At 49.7% G+C, this 27,696-nt stretch overlaps 1 protein-coding gene across 3 annotated transcripts in view; it reads left to right on the forward strand.

Annotated features, from left to right (window-relative positions):
• The window catches only part of HIP1 (huntingtin interacting protein 1), a 65,632-nt gene extending 38,154 nt beyond the window's left edge, over nt 1–27,478 (forward strand). For all 3 annotated transcript variants that reach the window (XM_083714390.1, XM_083714392.1, XM_083714391.1), the window contains exons 2-31: nt 315–378; nt 628–770; nt 2,277–2,333; nt 3,961–4,041; nt 6,067–6,143; nt 6,457–6,518; nt 7,584–7,724; nt 8,747–8,804; nt 9,126–9,201; nt 9,406–9,540; nt 12,752–12,849; nt 13,123–13,195; nt 14,048–14,231; nt 15,637–15,725; nt 16,337–16,453; nt 16,572–16,673; nt 17,091–17,285; nt 17,447–17,594; nt 18,355–18,441; nt 18,710–18,817; nt 18,920–19,056; nt 19,788–19,898; nt 20,131–20,189; nt 20,623–20,716; nt 22,042–22,142; nt 22,296–22,401; nt 23,215–23,338; nt 24,136–24,197; nt 24,310–24,421; nt 25,058–27,478. In XM_083714390.1, the coding sequence (XP_083570516.1) occupies nt 315–378; nt 628–770; nt 2,277–2,333; nt 3,961–4,041; nt 6,067–6,143; nt 6,457–6,518; nt 7,584–7,724; nt 8,747–8,804; nt 9,126–9,201; nt 9,406–9,540; nt 12,752–12,849; nt 13,123–13,195; nt 14,048–14,231; nt 15,637–15,725; nt 16,337–16,453; nt 16,572–16,673; nt 17,091–17,285; nt 17,447–17,594; nt 18,355–18,441; nt 18,710–18,817; nt 18,920–19,056; nt 19,788–19,898; nt 20,131–20,189; nt 20,623–20,716; nt 22,042–22,142; nt 22,296–22,401; nt 23,215–23,338; nt 24,136–24,197; nt 24,310–24,421; nt 25,058–25,077 (3,021 nt within the window). In that variant the 3' untranslated portion in view covers nt 25,078–27,478. The remainder of the gene's footprint in view (nt 1–314; nt 379–627; nt 771–2,276; nt 2,334–3,960; nt 4,042–6,066; nt 6,144–6,456; nt 6,519–7,583; nt 7,725–8,746; nt 8,805–9,125; nt 9,202–9,405; nt 9,541–12,751; nt 12,850–13,122; nt 13,196–14,047; nt 14,232–15,636; nt 15,726–16,336; nt 16,454–16,571; nt 16,674–17,090; nt 17,286–17,446; nt 17,595–18,354; nt 18,442–18,709; nt 18,818–18,919; nt 19,057–19,787; nt 19,899–20,130; nt 20,190–20,622; nt 20,717–22,041; nt 22,143–22,295; nt 22,402–23,214; nt 23,339–24,135; nt 24,198–24,309; nt 24,422–25,057) is intronic.
• Nucleotides 27,479–27,696: the final 218 nt, after the last annotated feature.

Raw genomic sequence — 27,696 nt, forward strand, 5'->3', positions numbered from 1 at the left:
GGGTTTGTACATTCCAGCCTCCACTGGGCGAAGACTCTGCCTCTGAATTATTGCAGCCAATCCGCAGCCAGCCTATGTTCAGGACAGTTTCAACATCCCTTGGCCCATCTCATTGGCCTCACTACTGTGCCAAGGGGGGCAATTCTTGGCAACTGCTGAGTGTGAGAGACCCATCAGAATCTTCTCAGAGATGGGTGTGGGGATTGACAGATTGGGAGGAGACACGACACAGTTGGTGCTAGCAGCGTTGTGGGAAGGGGGATTACCTTTCGCTGCAATTGCAACCTACTAATGCTTCCCCCCTTCTTTTTTAGACTGTCAGCATCAACAAGGCCATTAATGCTCAGGAAGTTGCCGTCAAAGAGAAACACGCCAGAAATATCCTTTTGGAATTTGGCAGCTTTGGGGGAAGGTGGAGGCAGAGGCTGCGTCTGCCTTGCTGGGGCAAAATGCCCATCGTGGCCTGGCCAAGCTGAGCTGGAACAAAGCACCTGTGTTAGGATTGTGTGTGTGTGTGTTCCGTGTGTGTAGATGCTGGGCTTTGAGCCTGCTTGTTGCCTGAAAGCACTGCCCTATATTCTCCATGCTCCCTTCCTTGGAATTCTTTCCTTAGCCTGCATCTCTCACCATGCATCCTGGGGACGCACCACGAGAAAGGAGCCCACACCTTCTGGGCCGTCGTGAGCCGGCTGCCCCTCTCCAGCAATGCCGTCCTCTGCTGGAAATTTTGCCACGTCTTCCACAAGCTCCTCCGTGATGGACATCCAAATGTAAGGGCAGCAGCCTCTTCTCCCAAAGCCTCTCTCTGCTCTGGAGGTCCTGAACTGACCAGCTTCCTGTTTCTGCTTGTGGAACTCGGGTGTTGGGATGCCGGGCTGGTGATGCCAGTTCCTTTTCCCCTCCTACCTGCTTTGAAATCCACGTTGAGATGGAGCCAATGAAAGGCCTTCATTTAGAGGCTGGGGGCAGGGGAGACAGGATTCCACCTCTTTTCTTTCGGGGGCCGACTAGGACCAATGCCCTCTTTTGATTCATTACTTTTATCCTACTTCTCTGTCCACGGACACACTAAGCAGCTTACAAGGTTTAGAAATGATCAAGGAATTGCTTGTCATTATAAAAACAAATCGTTTAAGGCAGCAGCAGATCAGATTCAATCCAGATCCAGGTTTCAGGAAGCAGAGCAGCTTTAAAAGCCAGCAGCGAAAGGTAACAGCTGAAGACCTAAAGCCTTGTTGAAACCAGTTTTCAGTAGACATTAATAAAGAAATAGCCTGACAGGCCTCCAGGGAACGAGTTCCACAATACTGAAATAGTATAATGTCACTTTTTAAAAATAAAAATAAATCCTTTTTGGTCACCACCAATTTAGTAACATATCTAATGGTGATAACCAGTAAGGAAATCTGAGATAAATATATGCTTAATTATAGCATTATGATAGTGCTCTAGCCCTATATCATTTTTTTTAAGTTGCAAAAGTCTTTGAGATTTATTTAAAGATGAATTTACCCCCCCCCAAAAAAAAGTAGGATCATAAAGCGGTACCCACTGCAAGGGCCACCCCAGGGTTTCCCAGACATCTGAGTTCATTGACCCCTTCAAGGGGGTCCTTAGCACTGGTTCCAGGGGGCCCTGCCTGCTCCTAGACCTGTGGGGTGTCTGGCTCATACCCTGAAAGTCCAGATCTGGTCCCAGGTCAATGCTAGGCATGACAGCTCCCTACCTGCTCCATGTGGTCCTGTTGCTACCCATTGCTGAGATAGGGTCCCGCTTCCCAGTCTACTGCCTTCATCATATTGCTTCCTTGAGCCACCCTTTCTTTTAAACAGCCTCCTGGGCACTCCCTTTCTGATGGCGTCAATTCTCTGCCATCTGCACCATTTTTCTCAAACTTTGTTGTCCACCTCCCCTTCTTTCAGCCTCCAGTTTTAGGGTTCAGTGCCTACCCTGCACCTTTCCTTCAGCTTCCTCGCCTCAGGGCTGCTTTCCCCCCTAAACTTCCCATGTCCCAGGACTCCTTCCTGAGATACTGCTGCCCCTGTGTGAGGTTTTATTCCCAGCCAGACTTCCAGCTGTCCTTTCCCTCACAGAAGTTGGACTGCAAACTGCCTGTAGTTCTCCATGCAGCTGAGTATTCAGTCCCACCTCACCAGCTCAGCCAAGCAGCATGGGAGGCTTTGCCACCACAAGCCCGATACAGGTTATACAGATGTGTCGCTGGCATCCAGTACCTGAAGATTTTATCAAAATCCTTGTCTCCTTTTCTCCGGCAGGTCTTGAAGGACTCTGTGAGGTACAAGAGCGAGCTCAGCGACACCAGCCGTATGTGGGTAAGTGCTGGCTGGGCCTGGAGAGAGTCCCATCATCTGCTGACAAGGTCCTGAGTCAGGGAGCCAGCTAGATGCCTCCCCTTTGGATCAGGAAGGCAGACAAGTGTGGAAGTCCGCTTGGTAATGGCACATGTTTTTTCAGAAGCTCTGAGGCACACATGACTCCCCATTCAATAAACTAAATTTGGATCATACCGCCCCCGCCCGCCCGCCCCGCCCCCCGAGCTCCCTGCCAAATTCCCTATTCCTTGAGCCAGCTGGCCAAGCATGTTCAATTCTGAACAGTCTGCTGGTGTTTCTGTTGTTGCTGATGCTACTCTTATCAGCCCCTTCTCCTTCCCCACCTGTCTGTTGCCCTTCTGAGTTGACCTCAGGGCTCTTGGGAAGGCAAAGGGTTGTGGGTGGATGGGTGTTCCACACACCCACTGGGCATATGCTGCTAATAGTTCTTCACACCCACCAGTCTGCCTTTCCAGACATGCTCCAGTTCAGACTCTTGCTAATTGCCAATCTCTGGAGGGCAGGCACCAGTGGAGAAGGAGATCCAGCCTTTTGAAAGCTGGTCTCCCTGTCCAAAAGTCTCTGAATGAGAATGTGGGCGAGGGAAGGCATTGCGCATCCTGGAAGCTGTAAGTTGGCTTGATACTGGTTGCAAGACAGAGAGCGCGCACTGTGTGAGCCCATCTACTACTCAGCCTGTTCCAAGGTCCTTGTATGAATTTACAAAGACCCAAACGCCTTAGGTCCAGGTACCTGCGGTACCGCTTGAAGCCTGATATCCCAGCTCAGTCAATGACGTCATCTGCAGGAGTTTCATTGGTTGCTCCCTGAGTTGGCAAGGCTCGTTTGACAAAAACAAGGAACCAAGCCTTTAGTGTCATCGGCCCAGCCCTGTGGAACACTATGCCACTAGATATTTGACAGACACATTCTGTGCCAACTTTTAAATGCCAGCTGAAAACTTTTCTATTCCGCCAGGCCTATGCAGGCAATTCAGAATTCATCTTCCCAATAGTTAATGGATGTATGTTTTCAAACATTTTTCAGGTTGTTATTTTATGGCTTTCTGGTTTCATTGCTGCAAACCACTTAGATTTTTTTTTATGATACAGCAAGATACAAATCTTTTTATAAATAAATACATAAATAAATGTATCCTGAATAAATAAAATAGCGCCCAGGCACACACAGGCTCTCCTTCCCTCCCTCCCTCCTTCTCACCCCTGATACTGGCCAGCTCCTGCAAATCTGTGTGCCAGAGCAGCATTAGACTTCTCTTGAGCTTTGGAGATTCTCCGTGTGTGTCTTCAGGGCTGTAGCTTAGCAGGTGCCCCTTATTCTCATAGGAACATAGGAAGCTGCCTTATGCTGAGTCAGACCTTTTGTCCATCTAGCTCCATATTTTCTGCACAGACTGGCAGAGACTCCGTGGCTTCAGGCAGGAGACACTTCCCAGCTCCAACTAGAGATGCTGGACTTGGGGCATGCTTTCTGCATGCCAAGCAGATGCTCTGTCAGTGTCCTTGTAAAAGCTCCCAGTGGAAAATGCTTATTTATTCCCAGGAGGGAGAGAGCTCCTCCTGCCAGCCCTAGCCCTCACTCTCTCCTGCCCCCTTCTCCCCCTTAGGGCCACCTGAGCGAGGGCTACGGGCAGCTGTGCAGCATCTACCTCAAACTGCTGAGAACCAAGATGGAGTTCCACACAAAAGTAAGTGGGGCTGTTTGCCTCTTCCAGTCGTCTGCAAAACACTCTGGGTACCCAAGGGATCTCTGGCTGAGCAGAGGAACAAAAAGGCCAGAGGCGGCGGCAGCAGCCTTCCTCGGGGATGCAGGATTTAGCCCCACCTGGGAACTGGATGCCATCACCGACAGGGCATTGTGGGTCTGAATTCTCATGCAGGTGGGACAACCTGAATTGTTTTGTGGATCTGTGAATCACTCCTTTTAAAATTGACTTAGCAGCTCAGTTGAGTGGAGCATGGTGCCGATAAAAATGGTTACGGGTTTGATCCCTGTATGGGACAGCTGCATATTCCTGCATTGCAGGGGGTAGGACTAGATGATCCTCAGGGTCCCTGCCTATGAATGGTAGCACTGGAACAGAGTAGGCTGCTTATACATAGGCCAACCATCGGTCCATCTAGTTCAGTATTGCCCCAGCTGACGGGCAGTGGCTCTGCTGGGCTTCAGGCATCAGACCCTCTCAGCCCTTCCTGGAGATGTTGCTGGGGAGACCCTGGGACCTTCTGCATGAAAGCTCTACCAATGAGCTACAACCCTCCCCTGATTTATGGGTCCCTGGATTGGACATGCCAAAGGGAAGGACCATCTGGAGCTCCCTCTCCACCCACCACAATACTTCCGGGTGTGTCTGTTTTGCACTGTGGATGGCTCCACCTGACTCTGGCCTTTCCCTCCCTTGTGCTTTAACACAGCCAAAGAATCTGGGAAGGGAGAAGATGGAAGACAGTTTTTGTGCCCTGCTTTTATTCATCGCCAGCCACTCCTTACTGTGGGAACCACCCAGAGAACTACAGGGCAGTATAGTTATGCAGAAGAGAGCCAGAGTGGTGTAGTGGTTAGAATGCTGCCCTAGGACCAGGGACAGACCAGGGTTCAAATCCCTCACTCAGCCAGTCACTGTCTCTCAGCCTAACCTACCTCACAGGGTTGATGTGAGGATGAAATGGAGGAGGGGGAGAATCATGTGCACCACCTTGAGCTCCTTGGAGAAAAAGGTGGGATATAAATTTTAAAAATAAATAAATAAGAGATCTGCCAACTCCTTTTGACATATGAGGGGTCGGGCTAGGTGGCCTCAAGCAGACCGGCAGGATGGTGGCATGTACCTAGGTGTATTCTCTCTCTCTCGCGCGCGCGCTCTCTCTCTCTCACACACACACACACATGTATGCAAATTGCTCCCTGGGGACAAACAGCCTGAGCTTTCTTCCTCCCTGCCTGCCTGCCTGCGCCCTTCCTTGGCTCCCAGAATGTTCCTTTGCAAGCCTCCCTTCCCGCGTTGTGATTGGCTCAAGACAGGCCCATTTGTCTCGCCTGCATCCCGTTTGGGGAGTGGAGCCGGCAGCAGGTATTTATAGAATGGAATCCGGCTGACTGGACCAGGAAGCTTGGCTCAGAACCAGAGTCCTCAGGCAAGCAGGCAGGCGGGGAGGTCTTTGCTTCTGCAAGCCAAGCATGGTCCCCTCTGGTGGCCAGAGGGCGCTTGTGAAAAGGAGCAGTGACGAACGAGGTGGGGCAGGGGATTGCCACTGCTTCTGAAGTGTGGCCAGGCTTCACCACTGTGGCCAGGATTAGCCCAGCCCATTCTTCAGAGATCCTGTGGCCACATTCCCAGGGCTGGTTTCACATCCTCTGTTCACTTTTTCCTTTCTCAGCTGGGGTTTATGATGCAGTTCGCTGTGGTTAAAGGGATGGATGTATTTCCCCTGTGCCACCCTTCCCTGTTCTTCAAAAGGGGTCCCAGAAGAGGCCATGTCTTATTCTGGGGGAGCAGAGGGAGAGAAGTTCAACATCACCTGCCCATTGATGGAGGGGAAGCTGCTGAGGGCCATTGCTGGCTGCAGCCCCACTGCTCTTCCCACTGGGCACTGCCACTCCAGGGAGCTGGAGAGGCAAAAGCCCTGGAAGGGGGTCTGGCAGGAGGAGCCCACTTCACTGGACCTGCCTTGAGCCACAGCTTTGGCCTGACTTTCTGTCTCCCCTCATACAGAACCCCAGGTTCCCAGGAAACCTCCAGATGTCAGATAGGCAGCTTGACGAGACCGGCGAGAATGACGTGAATAACTTGTAAGTGCTGCTTGGCAGGGGGTCGGGGGGGGCATTGGTGGTGGCTGCTTTTCCTTTCTGGGATCAGGGCAATGGTGGTGGGCAAGAGGGTGGGCTACCTGTTTGGTGGTGGCCCCAGGTGGGTGGGTGAGTGGTGGGGGCAGATTTCTTTCAAGCTCACAGGTTGAGGCTTTGTCAAGTCTCTTGGCTCCCCTGCTGCAGATCTCCCTCTGCTATGTGAAGCCATGAGCTGCTTCTGGGACTCCACAAAGTTCAACCTCCACATTCTCAGTGTTGCAGCATCCTCCATTCAGTCTCTCTCTTTCTCACTCAGTTTCCAACTCACTGTGGAGATGTTCGATTACCTGGAGTGTGAGCTGAACCTATTTCAGACAGGTAAGGTTTCACAGTTCAAAGCATGCCAGAAACCTCTGCAAGGCACAATTCAGGGTGGTGTGGTTAATTCATTGGCCGTTTGCCCCACTCTTTATGGATGGCAAGCATGTTTTCCCTTCCCTTAGGAAGAAATTGTTGTCCTTTGGGGCAGAGGGTGTTCCTGGACCCCCAGAAGGCATCTCCCATTGCAAACAAAACAAAAACACCACACACACAAAATGGGAGTTTCAGTTTCAGACTAGAGAGAAGGTTGTAGAGTGGAAGAGAGCTCATCTTCCCCTTGAGGGGCACATGCATTCCAGCGTGTGTTTATCTCTTTTTGTTTCCCTTCTGCTGAGTCCTGCACTGACCTGGTGCAGATTTCCCTTTCTCTCCTATGTATGCACCATTCTTCCACTTCCTTCTGGAATTGTCTACTCCCTGCAAATTCAGCATTATTTGCAGGAAAAGGGCAATTCAGGTCCACATATCTAATAAAGTGTGCCAGGAAACGGGGGCGGGGGATTTGAAGTGAGGCTGTGAAATAACCCAGGTTCAGCTTCTCTTCATTTTAAAACACACAAACAGAGTGGATGAAATTAGCCAGATGCCTGCAGAGCACTAGGTGCCCAGACGCACGTTCGCCCACAAAAAATAAAAAGGCAGCAGCTTTTGCGTTGAAGAAGGCTTGGGTGAAATGAGGATCGGGAAGAGGGACAGCTCAGGATTCCTGGCTAGGCTAGCCACGTGACAGATGGGTTGTATCTCTTAGAAGAGACATGAGGGTCCTCCTGAAAAAAGTGGAGGAGAAGGCTGTGGAGACAATGCTTCATTTTTAACCAATCTCATTTTTGGGAAGTCTCCTCTTGGATACTGTTGGGCTTCCTTAACCATTCTCACTTTCACTGGCATATGCTGCATTTGATACCCACTGTGGTGCCACTTTTGAGTCTGGGGTTGCCTCCCTTGTTAGTTGGCCAGCTATTCTAGGGCACAATCTTTAGAAATGACCCTTTTTTGTTGTGACTGGAACATGTACAGTACTTACCCAACCCTTTCTGCTTTCCTGTGCTCCTTCCCTTCCAGTCTTCAGCTCCTTGGACATGTCTCGCTCTGTGTCGGTCACGGCTTCCGGGCAGTGCCGCTTGGCCCCACTAATCCAGGTCATCCTTGACTGCAGCCACCTCTATGACTACACAGTCAAACTCCTCTTCAAGCTCCACTCCTGTGAGTACAAATCTGACTGTCCCCTTGGGGACTTGGATTCCCTTCCCCCACCTCTCTCATTCATTGTGCTCCAGTTATCACAGCAATGATAGTTGGGGTGGCTGAGACATCCCACACCTCACTCCCTGCTGGAAGGATTGTAGGCACGTAGGAAGCTGTCTTATATGGAGTCAGACCAATGGTCCAGCTAGCTCAGTATTGTCTACACTGACCGGCAGCAGTTCTCCAGGGCTTCAGGCAAGGAGCCTTTTTTCCCAGCCCTCCCTTGAGATGCCATTGGGGATTGAACCTGGCGCCTTCTGCAGACAAAGCAGGTGTTCTCCCACTGAGCTGCAGCCCTTCTCCATCTTTGATGTCAGAGCAGCTGCAAACAGAGTCCTGTTTAATGTTGTAGCAGTTTATAGTGTTTAACTTTTCCTAAATGCCAAGAGTGCTTTACAGATACCTTGGCAGTTCTTTACCATTTCACTATCAGTTCGGCCGATATAACTATTTCCATATTGGAGCAGGGAGAAAGAGGCTTGCATAAGGGCACTTAGTTAAGATCTTGGCCATTGTGATACGCCAGTACCCTGGAATGTGCAAGGTAGAGTAGACAATGAAACTTCTGAGCATGTGCAGAGTAACCTTCCCTCATCACCGAATATTAAACCAGCTTCCACACTTCAGGTTAGGAGCTCAGGGAGGCTTACAAGGCTGTGACCATGCACTTCTGTCACTTAACGGTTTCTGGAGGTGCAACATTGCTTTGCCCAACCTGACAGAATCATAGAATTGCAGAGTTGGAAGGGACCCTTCCAATGCAGGAATCTGCAGCTGTTCTATACAGGGAGCATAGCGCCTGAGGGAGCAGGTGTCGCACATGTGCCTTAGCAGGGCTGACTGCTCAGCTGGTTATCTTGCTGGTGTGCGCACATCTGTCTGTCTCCCTACCTCCACAAACATCACCACCCCCAAAGGCATCGGCTGCATAATCCAGGTTTTCCCTGATCTCACTCCCTTTCTGTGCATCTCTTCTCCAGGTCTCCCAGCTGACACACTCCAAGGCCACAGGGACCGTTTCCTGGAGCAGTTCAAAAAGTAAGTGTGTGAATAGCTCAGTTCCTGGCTGAGAGCTGGTAACAACTCAGAATTTCACATTTATTTGTTGAGAAGATTTTAAAACCGTTAGATCAAAGAGCTCTCCAGGCGAAAATGCGAAAATCCACAAACCAATTTTATACAATTATACAATTTTATACCAATGAATATACAAATGCAATCATAGTTAAAAACACAGATAGGGCCAATAAAGCTTTGCTTCACTCTTGAGGCTGGCAGACTTCCCTCCCCCCAGACTGTCCAGAGGCCCACTCAGGATGTGTTCATGGACTTGATTGCCTTTGCTGTTGTACTCTGCAGGCTGAAGGATCTGTTCTATCGCTCCAGCAACCTTCAGTACTTCAAGCGGCTTATTCAGATCCCACAGCTGCCTGAGGTAAGACCCTTGTGGGCCTTCAACGAATGCTACCCACAGGTTCCCATGTACTAGCATTTAAGTGGAGGGGCTGCTACTGCTGTGCCTTTTGAACTCCCAAGGTGGAAGATGTGCAGGGCAGGATTGCTCCATCCTGTGTCGTGTGCCTCTACACAGTGTTGCAGTTCTCGGGTTTCCCAGCTTCACCCTTCTTTCCATCACCAGAATCCACCCAACTTCCTGCGGGCCTCGGCGCTCTCCGAGCACATCAGCCCTGTGGTTGTCATCCCAGTGGAAGCTTCATCCCCCGACAGTGAGCCCATCATGGACCTTGTGGAGATGGAAACGTCTTCTCAGAAGGTGAGTGGAGGGGCAGAGCTCCTCAAGTGAGAATCTGGTGCTGGCCCACGAGAGGAGGGGAGGGCAGCCGTGTTCTGCTTTCGGGGAATATCTCTCTATGCACCACTCCACAGGCTACTGTTCTGCAGAACATTATTTCAACTAAGCAAACTCCTCACCAGTTTCCAGCCTTGCTGTGTTCTCCTGGACGAGCCTGCTCATACAGTCAGCAGAGCCCAATGCAAAAGGACTTATTCACGTAGAGAGACCGTTGTGTGAACAAAGATGAATAAATAGAGAACCCCTTTTAGAATTTTGTATGGAAAGGAAAATGAATGAATTTGAGACATTTGGGTCTGAAGATTGGGGAAATATTGCTTAGCACAAGGAAGAACAGCTGGTTGTCATCCTCAGAGTGAAAACTTTCAATAATCTACTTGTATGTAACTGAAAGATGGAAAATCAGAAGTTCTTTTTATCTCTTTTTTTCTTCTCTATTTTTATTTCCCTCCTTTTCTCTCTCTTTTCTTCTCTTTGTGTCCTCTACTCTGGGCAGATTCCTCCTTCACAAGCAATACAAAGAACAGCTGTGTTTCTGCAATCTGTTTTCACCAGCGAGCCCCACCCCTGAGGGGCTCCTGGAGATGCCCCAGTGGTTTCCGATAGAGACATTCATCAGCAATGATAGGCGTGCCAACAAACAGTTATTAAGAAAACAGAGGGGAGCAATTTGATGCATGAGGCAGTGTTGATTGGCCGGCACTGGACTTGACACCCACCCTGAGAGTGTGTTTCAAGATGGGGAGAGAAAAGCCATGTATACTGCAGGGACCTCAGTCATGGGCCAATGGCAGTGAGGGAAACACCAAAGGGAATTACCCCTCTGGTAGCTCTCCTTCTGGGTGGATGAAGGAGGTGGGTAGTGGAAGGACCCCGAGAGAGAGGAGGGAAGTGAAGATCTCCCAGGGTGAAAGACAGGGAGAGGAAAGGAAAGGAAAGCTCTCAGGTGAGAGCTGGGAAGGTCTGTCATTTTTTGTGGGGTTTGAGATTAAGAGTTACCTTTGGCTAGAGAGGAGATTCTGCGTTGCACACTGCTTTTGCATTTTAGATACCCTGCTGCTGATTTTAGACAGAAGTTTATTATTTTGAAAGAGCTTTTTCAAATTGTGAACTTTGGTCCAAAAATCTATTCTTTCTATGTAATTTATCATGTAACTGGTGATATTGCAACCAATCAGGAACTTGGCTCCCTAGACTTTCCATTGATTTCAGTTTGGGTCGTGTGTCGTTGTCCCCCCACTGTAAAATCCAGAAGTTCCCTGTAAGTTGCCCATTGTCTGTCCATATTAAATCTCTTAATTGTAATTGCTTCAATGAGTGATAGCCATAAAGGTGTTTTTCTTTCCAGCAGATTTTTATATTTCTCCCTAACTTTATACAGATTCTTCCTAAGAATGTGGTTCATAAAACTCTTACAGATTTTAGCCTTCCCATACCAAAGACATGCATGCCAGCCAAATTCTAAATCGTGACCCTCTAAATCTAGGATGTCTGCATTGTCCATTACAATCCATTCTTTTAACTAACACAAACAAGCTGCCTTATAGTACATTTGCAAGTCTGGCAGAGCAAAGCCTCCTCTTTCTTTTATATCTGTCATGATTTTATGTTTAATTCTTGGCTTTTTCCCCTGCCAGATGAATTTAGAAATATATTTTTCTCATTCTTTGAAGCAGCTTAAATTATTTACAGTTGGGATTGATTGGAATAAAAACAGCATCCTAGGCAATAAATTCATTTTAATGGCTGAAATTCTACCTAACAGGGAGTTTCATCACCCCCATATCTCTTTCTTAACCTCTTTCCACAATTTAATATTATTTTTAAATAGGTTGAGATTTCTTACTGTCAGCCAAATTCCCAAATATCTAACTTTTTTACCTATTTACAAACCAGACATCCTTTCTAAAAAAATATATTAAAAAATTGACTGCTCATCCATGTTTTTGACCAACATTTCGGTTTTATCTGAATTTACTTTAAAACCCACCAGTTCTCCAAACCTTTTAATTTCTTCTAATGCTTTGGGAATGCTCTCCAAAGTGTCAACACCACATCATCAGCAAATGCCCTTGATTTTTTAAACTCTACGTCCCACCTCAATACTTTTAATTTCCCTATTTCTCCTTATATTCTGAAGCAATATTTCTAATGCCATAAACAACAGTGGAGACAGGGACAGCCTTGTCTTGTTCCTTTTTCTATTGAGCATTTGTCTGAAATAATATTATTTATTAATATATTTACGGATTGATCAGTATAGATTGCTTTAATTCCTGCTAGGAAAGAGTTACCTATTTCCATTTTCTCTAAAACCTTGATCACGAATGAACATGAAATTTTATTGAAGGCTTTCTCCGCCTCTAGAAAGATTAGAGCAGCCTGTTTTTCATTTCTTACTTCCAAATACTCTATTAAATTAATTACATTTCTTATATTGTCCTTTTTTTGTGAGCCTGGTAAAAACCCAGCTTGGTCTCTGTGGACTGACTCAGTTAGTGTCCTTTTCAGTCTATTAGCTAAAATTGTAGGAAATAGTTTCTAATCATAGTTCAGTAATAAAATAAATAAATAAAAAACTGAAATAAAAATTGTGCTTGCTGGAGTTTAATCGCTTGAGATATTTCTGGTTTTGCGATTAACTCCTTCTCCTTCTTCAGTAAGGCATCTGATATCTCCTGCTTCTTTTTTCTCCTTTCCCTTTTATGAAAAGCACCTTGCTGAATTAAAAAAACTCTCATCGCTGCCTTGCTGGCATCCCACACTACACTTAAACCTCTTTCTTCACTTAGGCTGAGGTCAAAAAATTCTTGTAGGGAGCGAAGGACCAACAGGGATTTCTCGGCTGCTGGCTGATCCACTAGCTGAGAACCTTTTAGCTCTCATGCCAGTGGCTGGTGGCTCCCAGCTAAATACCTGAGCAGTGGGAGGAGCAAGCAGAAGCTCAGGACACAAGCTGAAGTCTCCCAGGTGTTTCCCTTCCCTTTCGCTCCAGTCTTTTCCTTCAGCAAGCAGCCTCTGCTCTGACAATATAGGAGAGAGGAAGGTCAGAACATGGTTAAAGCTGCATCCTTTCAATATTGCAATTATTGCCGCCTTCTAAGGACCATACCAAAGACTCTCCCTGCTCTTGCATGGAGCTAACAGCTTCCATCTCTTCTTCCTCTTTCAGAGTCTCTTTGACAATAAGTTTGATGACCTCTTTGGCAGTTCATTCAGCAATGATCCGTTCAACTTTAACAGCCAGAATGGGATAACCAAGGATGACAAGTGAGTGAGGGTCCTTCTCGGAATGCCCTTCCTTCCTTTGTTAGAGGCTTTCATCATCATTGCACGCTTTAATTGCATCCAAGGTACACTGTGTTTGTGTGTTAATGGCTTAGATGATCAGTCTGGGGGTTTGGTGGGTCATGGAATGCCCCCATCTCTTCTAGATTTGAGCCTGCTCCCATGGTCCTGAGTGAGGGGCTTTTTAAAATGAATGCTGTCTGTCCTCCTGACAGATTGGAAACACGACACCAACCTATCTCACCCTTTTTCCAGGGACCGGCTAATTGAGCAACTGCACAGGGAGATCAGCACCCTCAAGGATGAGCTGAAGAACTTCAAGGCCGAGGTGAATGAAATGTCCTCATCGCTGTTGGTAACGCATGAAAGGTGCCTTTCAGACTGGCACCTATCTCTGGGGCAGAGCCCAGCTCTCAGGAAGGGAGGTTTGCAGGGCAAAACAGGAGAATCCCAGAAGGTGGGGTAGCACACACAGCCTCCACTGCTTTTAATATCAAGGCAGAAGTTGTAAAGGGTTTCACAAGTCCAAAATGCTGCATCAGCAAGACCTGTGGAAATGACGTCTCTTTTTGCAGACACAAGAGCCAAGCTCCATGTGGCCACCACTACCTCTTTTAGTTCCTGCCTCTCTTCTCTGTCGCTTGTTTGGGTTACCTCAAATAATGGGCAGACAAATCTGCTAAATGTCACTGGGAACAGAGGCAAAACAGCATGCTGGCCTTCCCCAACCTGGTGCCCTCCACCTCAGCTCCTGGAGGGCAGCAGGTTGCAGGGAGTGTCCATCCATCAGCAAATGTTTGGGGGGGAGCGATCAACAGTCAGGATGGTCCAGGCTACTTGACTCTGAAGACAGCACTTGCAGCTCACTGCCCAAGACCAAGAAACAGATGTGTTGTTGGGGGTTGTAGCCATTTAACATTGTAAACACACACATGTGTGTACACACGCACCTCAGCTCATCACAATTATAGGGGAGGCATTTTCTGAATGTGGAGGTGTCCCAAACTCAGGGGTGCCCCTTCTGTCTGATGTGCAGTCCTTGTTTAATTTGTTTTGGGGGTGCTCTGTGACATGCTTCACTTGGCCTCCCCAGCCAAGACTGTGTATCCACTCCTGACCCCCCACAAATCTTGTCAGTGGGTCCCCTAATCCCCTCCCCTCTCCATTGTGGGCCCTGCAGAGCCACCGCCTGGTGCAGCAACTGAAGGGGCGCATCAACGAGCTGGAGGCGGAGCTGGCAGAGCAGCAGCACCTGAAGCAGCAGGCCCTGGATGAGAGCGACTTCCTGCACACAGAGCTGGACGAGTTGAAAAAGCGGCACGAGGACACGGAGAAAGCCCAGCGCAGCCTCACTGAGATAGAGAGTGAGCGGGCAGAGGGCTGAATGGCAGCCCCAGCACCAAGTCTCCCATTTGGGGCAGTGGGGGCTGGTACACCGGGGCAGAGCCCTCCCGCTGAAAATGTCAAGCAGTTTTTTTATTTTAAAAAATCCTGAAAATCTCAAAACCACGCACTCTTTCCTTTCCCACACACATGCTGAACTTAAAGAGACGTTTATGTCAGTCTCCTGTTCTCTGGTCAGTCAGCAATCAGCCAATCCTCACCCAAAAGTTTAACTATGGCAACAAAAAGTCACTCATGTGTGTCTCTTAAGTCAGGGGTTTTCAACCTTTTTGAGTCCACGGCTTCCTTGACCAGCTTTATTCTTTCTGCGGCACCCCTGTGGGGCTCAGGAGCCCAGTTATGTCACCCCTTGCCTGCAAAACTGGCAGCCTCTCACCCTTTTTCGAACAGCTTCCCTTGGAGAGTGTTCCCTCAGCCGCCTCTCCCCTCTCATTGGAAGTCTTCTGGGCAGCCACTGGTCTCTGAGCTGCACCCCCCTCACCTCTAAAGAGAGGTGCCTCCTCACACTGCCCCACAGGGGCCTGTGACTTGTCTGTCCACTCCCAACAACAAGGGCTGGTGGACTGGCTGGGCTCCCATGTCTGCTTGCTTGCTTGCTTGCTTGCTTGCTTGCTTGCTTGCTTACTCTGAGGCCGCCTCATCTCCTGGCAACCAGCACCCCCTGGCCAGCCCCAGAGGCACCATTCTGGATGGCCAGAAAGTCAACCCTAGTAGGTAAGCGCTCACTCCATTTGTTGCTATGAGGCCTGTCCAGCACAGTCACTATAGCAGATATGGAAGGATTGCTTCAAAAACAGCCCTGCTAGCCTAGAGGAACCATACATTCTTTCTGAGCATGTTCAGAGTTATTTTCCTGAAGGCCAAAGGACCAACAGGGAGTGTTTCCTGCTTTAAGGAGCTTTTTTCCTTTCCTTTTTTGGATTTGTATTGTTTCCTTATTTCCTAAATAAGTTCTGTACAAGTCCTATTGTCATAAAAACAGCAAGAATTGCAGCCCTACCAAGTCAAAATGTTACCAGCTGCCACTGGGCAGATGGGTGGCAACTTGATTGCCCGTTTGCTTTGCTTCGGATCCTGAAGGCTCAGGGTGGATAGCAACTTGCAAGCGCAAACACATGGGTGATTAAAATGAGCAAGAATTAACACCACAAGTCAATTAAACCTGTGTCTTCATAACAGCCGTGAAAGAATATGTCGGTACATTTAGCCTAGCTAACCTGGGTTCCAGTTTCTGTCTGTAACAGTTCGAAACTTGTATGAAAATCAAGTGGGCGAATAACATAAGAAATTGATCCCTTCCTGGAAAAATACATGGCTAATTCACCCTAGCCACCAAGTCACCACCCTTGTCTTTTTCTGCTACAGGGAAAGCACAAGCTACAGAGCAGCGATACACAAAGCTGAAGGAAAAGTACAGCGAGCTGGTGCAGAACCACGCAGACCTCCTGCGCAAGGTAACCCTGCGTTGTTCTTCCTTCACTTCTCGGTACTAGAGAGTTGGGGGTGTCACTTCCTCTGACTTCATGCAACAAGATGGGATTGCATCTTGCTGAAGCACCCTAACGATGGCCCTGTTAAGCCAGTTAAGATTCAGTAGCTGTGAACCACTGCCTTCCTTTTGTTAGGATTTCCACACCCTTTCTGGGTCAGCTATCTATGCATTTGCTTAGATTTCCACTTACAGCTTTTATCATTTCTCTTCAGCACTACCTAGGAAACCAGTAGCTAGGGAGAGAGAGAGAGAGCGCACACTTTGGTATGTTTCTGCGTTGCACTGAGCAAAATTCACAGTTTTACCTGGAATTAGAAAGGAATTTGATGAATCTCTCAAAAGTCAGTCAGTGGCTGAGGAGCCAAGTCAGTAGCAGAGCCCTCTCAGCAAAGATGGGGACTGTGCCCGGGGGGGATTTGCTGCAGTGTGCTTCCGCTGCATGACTTGGAGGGAGGGGGCAAGGAAAATTCACTGGTGCCACTGAAGATGGGAGGAAGGACAGTTACTCCCATGAGCCCAAGTGGCTGAACCCACATCCTTCTCTTCCTTTGCCTCCCTCTTCCTGTTCCTTAGAATGCTGAGGTGACCAAGCAGGTGACAGTGGCCAGGCAGGTCCAAGGTGACGTGGAGAGGGATAAGAAAGAGCTGGAGGACTCCTTCCAGCGGCTGAGTGAGCAGGCCCAGCGGAAGGTGAGCAGGGGGGCAGAGGGGGGAGCTTCAGCTGAGGGAGAAGAGAAAGGAGGTTCAGAATGTCTGTTGGAGAAACCTGACGGAAAAGGGCACCAACGTTCTTCTTTTCTTTCCGCAGACTCAGGAGCAGGTGGAAGTCTTGGAAGCATTGAGGAGGGAGCTCATTGTCAGCAAACAGGAACTCCAGACCCTCCGAAGCACCATTGAGTCCAGCACACAGGTGAGACTCTCCAGCCTGGCCTCTTCCTCAGAGGCCCCGGCAAAAGTTGTGTGTGTGTGTGTGTGTGTGTGTGTGTGTGTACACACACACACAACAAGTCTTCTGTATGACTTCTCCTCGCTTTGCCTTAATGGCACAGGGAACACCAGCTGTTGGGGCTGCAGCCACCACAAGCAACAGAAGGGGAAGCAGAAAGGGCGGTCGGAAGAAGGAGGGGAGCAAGAGGCTGGGTTGGCCCAGTTGTGGGTGGAAGGCAGGACTGATACATCCCCTGGGTGCCCTGGGGACGCAGAAGGTTCCTGCAGGACTGGTGCAGTTTAGGCAAAGTTGAGAAGCCCTCACCTCACCTCTCCTTTTCTCTTCCTTTCTTTTTTCTTTACTTTTTTTTTTTTTTTTTTTTGTCTACCTGCTGGCTAGTCCGAAGCAGCACACAGCAGTCAGCTGGCCAGCCTGCAGCTGGAGACAGCCACCCTCAATGAGACTGTGGCCCAGCGTGACCAGCAGCTGACTGATTTGCAGGCCGAAGTGCAGCAGCTGAAGGCCACCCTGCAGAGAGAGAAGGAGGACAGCGGCAAAGCAGTAGAGGAGCTACGGAGCTCTCTGGAGGAAAGGGTAAGAGGTGGATTGGAGGTGAGATGGTGGTGATTAGCCAGGAACAGCCCAAGAGGCTCTTTGTGTGGTAGGGGTTCATGGAGGGCAACCCCAGGCTCTTTTTCCACTGCTCCATGAGTAGACCAAGAGCGGAAGTCTAGCCTCTCTTCCTCTGCCCTCAGGAGAGCAACACACAGGCCCTCCAGCAGCAGCTCCTGAACAAGCAGTTTGCCCTCCTGCAGTGCGCCACAAGGGAAGCTGAGCAGATGGTGCAGGATGCCCTGAACCGAATCGAGGACCCCACACATGTCAGCTGCACGAGCTCCGCAGGTCAGCCAAGCAGGCCTGGGGCCACTCACCCCCTTCCTTCAGCAGAGATTTCTGTGGCCAGAGCCCACTTGCAACCAAAGCATGCTTCTGACCCTCATGCTTCCAGGGGACACCTTAGACTTGCTCAGCAACTTGCAACCGTGTGCAGTTCCTGCTGAAGTTGGATAAGCCATGGCCTCAGTTACCAGTGGGAGAATAATTTCTTGTCACTCTGCACCTCCCTTCAATCAATCAGTCATTAAACTATAGAACTTCCTCCTATGGGAGGCAGTGATGGCCACCTGTTTAGATTACTTTAAAAGATGATTAGACAAATTCAAGGAGGAGGAGGCCATTGATGGCTATTAGGCATGATGGCTATGATCTGCCTGCCCAGTTGGAGGCAGTTATTCTTCTGAATACCAGGTGCTGGAAACCACAAGAGTGGTTGCTTTTGTGCTCAAATCCTGCTTGTGAGTTTCCCAATAGAAGCATCTTGTTGGCCACTGTGAGAACAGGATGCTGGACTAGATGGGCCCACTTTGGTCTTACCCAGCAGACTCTTCTTAAGTTCTTTATTTCTTTTTTTTGGGGGGGGATAATAATTTAAAGGCAGGTTATAAACTAAAATGAATTCTGAAAAGGAGAAGCCCAGGCCAAGGAGGAAGTCAAGACAACCCTCATTGCTGGGTTGTACATAATCAGCTTTTAAGGCCTTCTTCCAGTTGCACTTCCTAATAGAGTTGTACTCAATGCTTCCTTTATTTTGTGTGCTGTGTAGATTACCTTCTATCCAGGACCTCTGCGGCATCCGAGTGTGTAGAGCGGCTGCAGGAGGCATGCACGCAGTACCTCTCCAACCAGTCAGGTAAGAAACTTGGAGCTGTTTCCAGCTGCCCAGGCAACAGGCCCCATGTAGGACAAGCAGCATGGAAGTGGGACACCCTGAGAGCCACCCCCCTCATGTCAGCAGCTGCACCCATTTGTCAGTGGCATTTTCTTTTCCACTCTGCTTTGGAAAAGTAAAAGGTGGGCATTGTGGCAGAAGCACTTGGCGGTATTTCTCTTAGAAGATCTCAATGAGCCTGGGAGGATCACCTGTGCTTGGTCTCATGTGTTCTCTTCTCCCTTCCTAGATGTGAGCAGCTTGTTGTCACACGTAGCTCTCTTTGGCCACCTGGTTGGCGACACCATCGTCCAGGCAAGCGCCACTTCACACATGGCCCCAATGGAGGCTGCAGACAGTGAGTACCTGCCTCTGGCCAGGAAAAGGGTAGGACAGAAACAGGTGCCTTCCTAGGTCATGCAGGGCCTGAGTGGAGCCTTTTCCCTTTGCATGTTTCCAGTGCTGTTGGAAGCCTGCAGGCAGTGTGGCAGTGAGGCCTTGTGCTACTTGGGCACCCTGAAGGACAAAGCCTCTTTGGAGAGTGCCAACTGCGCAGCCGTCAGGAACTGTCTTGGGCGGATCACTGCCATTGGAGAGGTGAGTGGCTGTATGGTTTGGGGAAGGCAAAAGTTTGTTGGTTTGTTGCATTTGTAATCCCACCTTTTTGTCAAGGTGTGGTTCTCTCCCTTATCCTCACAACAACCTGTGAGTTGGGTTAGGCTGGGAGACTGACTTACCCCCAACATCACCCATTGAGCTTTGTGGCCAAGCTGGGATTTGAACCCTGGTCTCCCAGGTTCTAGCCCCAACACTCTTAAGCACTACAGCACATTGGCTGCCATTGGTTGGGGTTGCAAGCCCAGAGTGGATCTCCTCCAAGGAACCTTTTCCTGCATTGCATGGGGTTGAACTGGTTGACCCTTGGGGTCCCTTCCAACTCTGCTCAGTGAGTCCATGTTGCTGGCTCCTCCCAAAGGATAGAACCAGGATAGTGGTGGGGAAACTCTACCCCACAGGCCTCAGTAGGCCTGTCAGACCTCCTCATTTGTCCAGGCCAAGCCACACCCACTTGCCCACATTGTGCAGGGCAGGGAAAGATGCTGCTGGCCTCAAAAGGGGATTGCAGGGATCAACTGACCCTCCACGCAGGCAAAAGCAGCTCATGTGATGCCGCTGGTACCAGGTGACAGAATGCGGTTGACAGAGACAAATGGAAGGATCCTGTTCCCCATACCTAGTGAGCTCCTCTGAAGATGAAGTTGATATGAGGCAGTGGGGGATACAAGAGAAGGCAGCAACTTTGTAGGTCACCCTCTGCTCTGTTGCAGGACCTGCGCCCCAAGGGCCTGGACATCAAGCAGGAGGAACTCGGGGATTTGGTGGACAAGGAGATGGCAGCCACAGCAGCAGCAATTGAGATGGCAGCTTCCAGAATTGAGGTGAGATGAGAGAGAGGAGGATCGGCTTCCTCTTTGCCCAGTGGGATTCCTTCAAAAAGAAAGAGGAATAATGTTTTCTTTTTCAGGGCAGGGGATTAAATTTCAGTTCCAGTTCTGTGCCATGCTAGGGGTGGCTGGTTCTCAGCTTTGCTGTATAAGTGACAGCTAACGCTGTTCATCCTGTAGCTCTGACACCCACCCCACTCTCTCCCCACCACCCTTGTTAACACAGGAGATGCTGAGCAAGTCACGGGCGGGAGACACTGGAGCCAAGCTTGAGGTCAACGAGAGGTTGGTATGGAAGCCTGGCACCAGCTGCCTTTCCCTCCTCCCTGCCTGGATTTTTTTCTGGGCACCATTGGCACACCTCTTCCTCCCCACCCCACTCCGACACACCGTTTTCAGGACAGCATGCTTTAGAGCAGCTGTGGCCAAGCTGGCACCTTCCAGCTGTTTTAGACTACAACTCCCATCAGTCCCAGCCACTACAGCTGCCTGGTGGCACCAGGTTGGCGAAGGCTGTCCTCAAAAGAAAGGGTTAGTCTGCTATCATCTCAGAACCAGAGAAGGGTGCCTGCTCATTCCTTGACTGCTGTGCTTCCTCTACCTGGCAAGTGGTTTTTGCTCAACAATGTGGGGAGGGGGCCTCTGGGACTTTTACAGTGGAGCCCATATGCTTTGGATGTAAGCAGACACTGCACAGACAACCCTTTGTGATTTGCAGGATTCTGGGCTCCTGCACAGGCTTAATGCAGGCCATCCAGGTTCTGGTCAAGGCTTCCAAGGACCTCCAGCGGGAGATTGTGGAGAGTGGAAGGGTGAGTCAGCAGTGCCAGCCTTGCAAGCTGGGAATGTGGGCTTCTCACTCAGCATGCCTTCTTGCTCCTGCTGTGCCCCAGATGCTGTCAGTCTGTGGTGTTGTTTACATAAAACATACTCCTCTCCTTGATTAAAGGTGGGGCAGGAAAGTGCCGTTGTTCCAGTGTGCTCCTGAGTTGTTGGAGGGGTGTGTTGTGCTCATGCTAATAGCACTCCAATCCCTTGGGCAGCTGGGTGGAGGAAGATAAAATGAGATGGCTTTCTGGGACCTAGCTGCAGCCTCTCGCTGTCTTACGTGCCTCTCTTCCAAGTGTTATAGGGGCCTAGGAGACAGATGGATTTTTAGCTCTTAAATAGGATGCTGGAATGGTGAGTGATAGGGGGACCCCCACAGGGGTTCTGTTTTCTCATTGCTATCAATGTATGTGGAGTTAACAAAGGAGTATGAGAATCGGCCCACATGAACACAATTCATACTGCCGGGCGAGTTAAACTAATTTGTTTTATTTAGAGTACTGTGTTGTAATTATTAGATTAAGCCTCTCAAAGCAGTATACATAAAATTTTGAAAACACCAGTCTTTCAAAGGTGCAATGCTGGATAAATAGGGTTCCATAGCAAAAAAACAGAACTAAAACTCAGATGGGACAGGTGTGGCAAGTGGAGCATAGCTGGGCATCCCATGGTCACACTTACAAGAGGGTACATGCAGCTCCCACTTTGCCAATGAAACAGTTTTTTGACATCAGTCAGGGTGCGGTTCCAGATGCTACATCACTTGGTAACTCGTTAGAAGGAGAGTTCATAACTCACATATATTCTTGTCTGTTCATTCTGAGGGAATGTTTGTGTCCAGAGTTCCCTTTGCAGAGCTTTTTACCTAACCTCAGAACATAGGCAAGAGAGAAAGAGGGGAGAGAAGAGTAAAACAGAAAGCGGGTTGTTTGTTCTCCAGTGAACACCACCAGGTTCTGGAATATCTAAAGGTGGTCTGTGAGGTGGCTCTTACCTCTCTGCGCACCCCAGGATAGGCTGTGGCTTAGTGGTGGAGCACCTGATTTGCACGCACAAGATCCTGAGTTCACATGCAGAGCTGGGAAAAACTCCCTGCATGGAAGCCCTGGGCTAACCTGGTATAAGGCAGCTGCCACTCCCCTGTCAGGCTGAAGCTCACAGCCATGGAAGCTAGAAGGCTGCGAATGGAGTGCGTTGCGCTGACCTCTGTGTCCTTGTGGCGGGTGCAGAACTTCTGGTGGCAATTGAGAGAGACAGAATGAACCGCTATTCCTGGCAATGCTTAGATCTCACTCCTCTTCTCATCTAGGGAGCAGCATCCCCCAAGGAGTTTTACGCCAGAAATTCCCGCTGGACGGAGGGGCTGATTTCTGCCTCCAAGGCTGTCGGCTGGGGAGCAACTGTGCTGGTGTAAGTGTTTGGGGAGAAAAGGCAGCAGACACCCCTGGGGTTACTTCATAGTCTACTTTTGGCCTGCAAGCTAGGCAGTGCTGCAATGAGGGGCTGCAGCTTGTAGCCCTGGAGTGTGAGGGGTGGTGCTCTAACATTCGCATCTTTCCCTAGAGATGCTGCTGACCTCGTGGTTCAAGGCAAGGGGAAGTTTGAGGAGCTCATGGTCTGCTCGCATGAAATTGCAGCAAGCACAGCCCAACTAGTTGCCGCTTCAAAGGTAGGGACTGCCTTGTGATACCTCCTTAGAACCATAGAATTGAATGAGGTCCAAAGGGCCATCTAGTCCAACCCCCTGCTGCAGGAATGTTGAGCTGAGTGCCTGAGCAAGTGGCCAACAGCCAGTCATACAAGGAATGAATAAGCTTAATAGGCTTTCCTGGGCAGTCAGGATGCCAACAGCCGTTTGACTGGCAGTGTCCTGCTCCGTTTGCCACCAGCGCTTTCTTTCTCATCTGCTGTCAGTGGCAAAGCAACTGAGCCAGTAGGACCCATTTGTGGCCTGGTGATGTTTCCTCACCAAAATGATCCATGGCTTCCTTCCAGCTTAAGTACAGCTGTAGGTGGAACCCCATCAAAAATCATTCGTTAAAGCTTCCCGCTTTGGGTGCTCCTCCTGCATAGACAATCATCCAAAGCCTTTCTGGAAAAGCCAGTTTAATGTCTCAATATCCCACTTCCATAAGAGTTTCTAAAAGTTTGATCTGTGAAGTGGGGAGAAGAAACTGATAGGGGGCTTTGGGTGGGCAAGAGTGCATTTCATGAATGTTTTGCTCCTGAGGATATAGTCTAGGACCACCCATGGTGCCTGGTGTTTGAGCTTTTCTTCTAGGATGGCATTAGAGTGGCGCTGGGGGCCTTTGCTTGCTCTCTTCCCAACCATCAGGGGATCTGCCCTTTCCTTTTTGTAACATCTGGAGCTCCTCTGGAGCAGCACATTGCAGATCACTTGCTTTGTCCACCACATGTGGCACGTAGAATCCTTTTCTCCCACCTGCAAAGAAGCCACTGATTCTCCTCTTTGATCCCCCAGGTGAAAGCAGATAAGGACAGTGCAAACCTCAGCAAGCTCCAGACCGCCTCCCGGGGAGTCAACCAGGCGACAGCCAGGGTGGTGGCTACCACCAAGTCAGGAATGTCACAAATTCAGGAGACAGGTCAGTTTCTGAATCTGAAGTTGGAGATCCCTTTTCCCTCCTGTTGTTGTTTAGTCATTTACTCATGTCTGACTCTTCTTGACCCCATGGACCAGAGCACGCCAGGCACTCCTGTCTTCCACTGCCTCCCGCAGTTTGGTCAAACTCATGCTGATAGCCTCGAGAACACTGTCCAGCCATCTCGTCCTCTGTCGTCCCCTTCGCCTTGTGCCCTCAAATCTTTCCCAACATCAGGGTCTTTTCCAGGGAGTCTTCTCTTCTCATGAGGTGGTCAAAGTATTGAAGCCTCAGCTTCAGGATCTGTCCTTCCAGTGATCACTCAGAGCTGATTTCCTTAAGAAGGGATAGGTTTGATCTTCTTGCACTCCATGGGACTCTCAAGAGTCTCCTCCAGCACCATATTTCAAAAGCATCAATTCTTCGGCCATCAGCCTTCTTTATGGTCCAGCTCTCACTTCCATACATCACTATTGGGGAAACCATAGCTTTAACTATACAGACCTTTGTCGGCAAGGTGATGTCTCTGTTATTTAAGATGCTGTCTAGGTAGGCATCTCCTGTAGGCACCTGTTTCTCTAAGGCAGAGGGGTAGCGGTCTCTGTTTTTCATTCAGTTCAGTTACAGCCTCTCTCTTTCTTTTTTGACTTTGCTTATTCATCTGACTGCTTGAGTCCCACAGGAAGCACAGCTGGGCTCACCAGCTGTCAGGCAGTTCTCAGCACAATGTGGGAAGGGATGAGTCCTGCACTTCCATGCTTCCATTAATGAGAGTAAACTTATGTGTTCTCCCCCTGCAGACAGCATGGACTTCTCCGCCATAACGCTAACACAGATCAAGCGTCAAGAAATGGATTCCCAGGTATTTGGGAGAGGGAGGGAGAAGAGAGAGTAAAAAATGCTAGGCAGAGCAGAAGGGAGAGGCATTGCAGCCTGGTCACTTGCACTCCAGAAGCCTTTCTCCTCCCTCCCAGGTGCGAGTCCTGGAGCTGGAGAACCAGTTGCAGAAGGAACGCCAGCGCCTGGGAGAGCTGCGGAAGAAGCACTACGAACTGGCAGGGGTGGCTGAGGGCTGGGATGAGAATGGTGAGTCTGGTGGCCTGTTGGCTTCTATGCTGGCCTTTGGGCCATAGCAGGTTCTGGGCTTGCTGGCCTAGCCACAATTCTCCCAGCTTGGGCTTGTAGCCTCCTTCCCGCTAAGACACTGAGGACCAGCAAAGGGAAAGGAACCACAGTTGAAGGCCCTTTCATCTCAATTCCCAACACCTTGAGTTAGTGCTGCAACCACAGAAAGGGCAAAATTTTGTTTGTGGAGCACCCCTGCCAAAAATAATAATAATCTTGGGTCAAGGAAAGCCTTACCTTATAGCAGTGGTAAGGAAATAGCCCACCATCCTCTGATAGGCCACATTTGGAAGGTAAGCGGAGCTGCCTACCTGTCAATCACCTGCCACCAGGTGTCAAACATCAAAGGAAGAAATGGAAGCATGCTCTTGAGTGAGCTCCCAATTATTTTGTTGTTCCTTCCTTTGCAACCCCAGCTGGAGCCATAGCTGAGGTTTGAATCCAGACTGTGCTTGAAAGATTTATTCCAAAAGCAGGTTAGTTATGGGTTGTATTCATACATATACACCAATACCTTGACTTCCCTAGTTGCCTAGACCTGACAAAGGGCTTTCTCTCTCTCCCTCTCTCTCCCTTTCTCTCTCTCTCTCTGCCCAGGTGCTAATCTGGCCCCCTGAGGAGACAGCCGGAGAAGAGGCACCATCCATTGGTGCAGCTCCTTCCGAACACGAATTATAAACTCCTTCGGAACATACCGCAAAGCCTGTGCTCACCACGAAGACATTCCTCTCTCTCTCTCGGGCCAGCAAGGGCGCCCTGCTGGTCAAGAAGGTAGTAGCAGCCATGGCAGAGGGGGCACAAGGAGAGGAGGTGAGGAACCTCCCCAGCACCATAGCAGCAACAGTAGCAGCATCCACTGGCACTGCCTGCCATAGCCCACAAAGCCCACACTGGCCTCATGGGCGTTGTTCCAGCTTTGCAGCCTCTCTGCAAAAGTTGTACTCCATCTCTCTCCTCCACCACCTTCAGTTCACTTCCTTATTTGCACAACCTCCGAGCTGCCAGCCTTGGCCTTCAACCCACACCACGGCCCGTGGTGACATCTCTCTGCTCATGCTGCTTCTCTTTGTCTGCCACCTCTTGCCCTCAGAACCAAGAGGGTGGCAGGACCTGCTGAAACTGTAGTGTGTGTGTGTGTGTGTGTACACTTGACCACCCTGCGATGACAGGGTTGGAGGGCCTTCAGTACAAACAGACCATGGTGGCCATAGAAGGGATGGATTAGGTCCATCCCAGAGATGGGTGGCAGCCATCTTCTCACAGGCCATCCCGTAACAGGCAGGAAACACTTCTTGGCCTCACAGCCCCTCTCTTCTCTGGCTCCGCTGCCCGCTCCAACAAAGCAGGCCTTTCTGCTGCTTCAGAGCAGCCCACTGTGTGTTGAGCCAGCAATAAACAGCTGAGAATCTCAGAGCGGGAAGAGCTGGCGAGGGTCTGATGGGGCCAGAGCAGCTGCTTTCATGTTGGGCTCTGTAAGGGACTCCACCTGCTCATATGTAGACCTGGCCAGTTGCCCTTTTCTCACACGGAGTCCATTAGTACAATCCATCAGCCCTCCCTGGACCGAACGGAGTCTGAAATAGCCAGCAACGCAAGGCGATGTGGATCCTGTTGTAGACTTGGCTTCTCCCCCACCCAACTGATGCTGCCTTCCATGACTGGCTGCCTCAGGCACCTTGTGATCACTGTGAGTCATTAGCCATACAGCAGTGGAAACATCTGGGCAGCAACCCTGCACTGTCCTCGTTCATGATAGAGGTGTGTGTGTGTGCGCACGCTCTCTCTCTCACACACACACATACACACACAAGCATGGATACACCTGTACACCCTAGATTAAAACCTGCCACTGGGGGGCAATCCAATGTGTGCCTGCTCCTCGCTCCAGCTGGGGCAATCACTCGGAAGCAGAGAACCTCCCTGCTGCATCGGGTGGGACTGCGCCTGGTATCTGCCGGCAGGCCAGCCTGATTCATCTTGAGGGCGGGAGGGTTCAAGCTACAATCCAAACAAAGGTGACCATCATGTAACATTCTTCCTGGGTCATCTGAAAAGGCCCCAAGGGCTGCCAAAGAGTCTGGGAACTTTGGAAGCTCTAACAATGGAGTGGGTGATTGGACTGGGCCCAGGATTAGCCTTTGACAAGGCAAAACAGGGAAATTTGTGAGTCTGACTTGTGGTGCTGTGTCCCACAGTGTTCCTGGGCCCGTTCCAGACCTTCCTCCTTGCCCTCAAGTCACTCAAGATCAGTCTGTCTTTCGCACACTGCCATTGGGGTGCAGGGGCTGGAGGGACCCACAGGGGAGCCAGAGTTTCTTGCTCTCCCCGTTGGGAATTACTCCGACTTGCCTACCCCTCTCCAGTTCTTCTGAAGAAGTCGTTGCTTAGACCAACAGCCTCTCCAAGTGGTGCCTGTTAATGCCCCCGGCCTTCCTGCCATCTGGGTGGCAGCAGCCCAAGAACCAAATAGCCCTCTCTTCCCACCGCCAGCTTGAATGAGGCCACTCAGCTGCCTGCCTCTCTCTCTGAAGCAGCAGGAACAGTCTTGCTGCCACAGCACATGATAGGAGAAGGGGCTCCATATGGCACTGAACTACCCTTACGCAACCCCTTCTGCCCTCCGTCCCCTCCCCCCCAACTACCTCAGGTTTTCAGGCTGATGGGCCACCCATTTTGGGGACAAAACAGAAGAAGACTGCCTGCCAGGGTGATGTCTTGAGCCTGGCAGAAAGGCCATTTTGTCTCACTAGTAAAGTGACTTCCTCAGTGCTCACTCTTTCTCCTCTATTTTTAAAACGTTTCCTAAATTGGGGTGAGGGGTGTCAAACAAAAACTTCCATTAGAGCAGTTTCCCTTAAGTGACTAAAATCACTCACCACAGGTCTGGGGCCAGGTTACCAGTTGACCCAGGTGCCAGCTCTCTTTTTAATTATTGTATTAAATACAAGATTCCCCCCCCCCCTTTGTATGATATGTTGAATGTGTGTTTTCAATTTTTAAATAAATATTTCAACCCGGTTCTGTTGGCTTTGTAATTTGTTAGAGAGAGATTCAGGACTCACAGTGTTCCCTTTGGCAGACTTACTTTTCCAGCTTACTCTGTATGTGATCAGGTGAACCCAACAATCTAGCCAGACCAGCACCCAGAGTTGGTTGACCAATAATAATAATAATTTTTATTTATACCCCGCCCTCCCCAGCCAAGGCCGGGCTCAGAGCGGCTTACAAGCAATAAT

Source organism: Podarcis gaigeae (genome assembly GCF_964106915.1).
Source record: "Podarcis gaigeae genome assembly, chromosome: 15".
Classification (NCBI taxonomy): Eukaryota; Metazoa; Chordata; class Lepidosauria; order Squamata; family Lacertidae; genus Podarcis; species Podarcis gaigeae.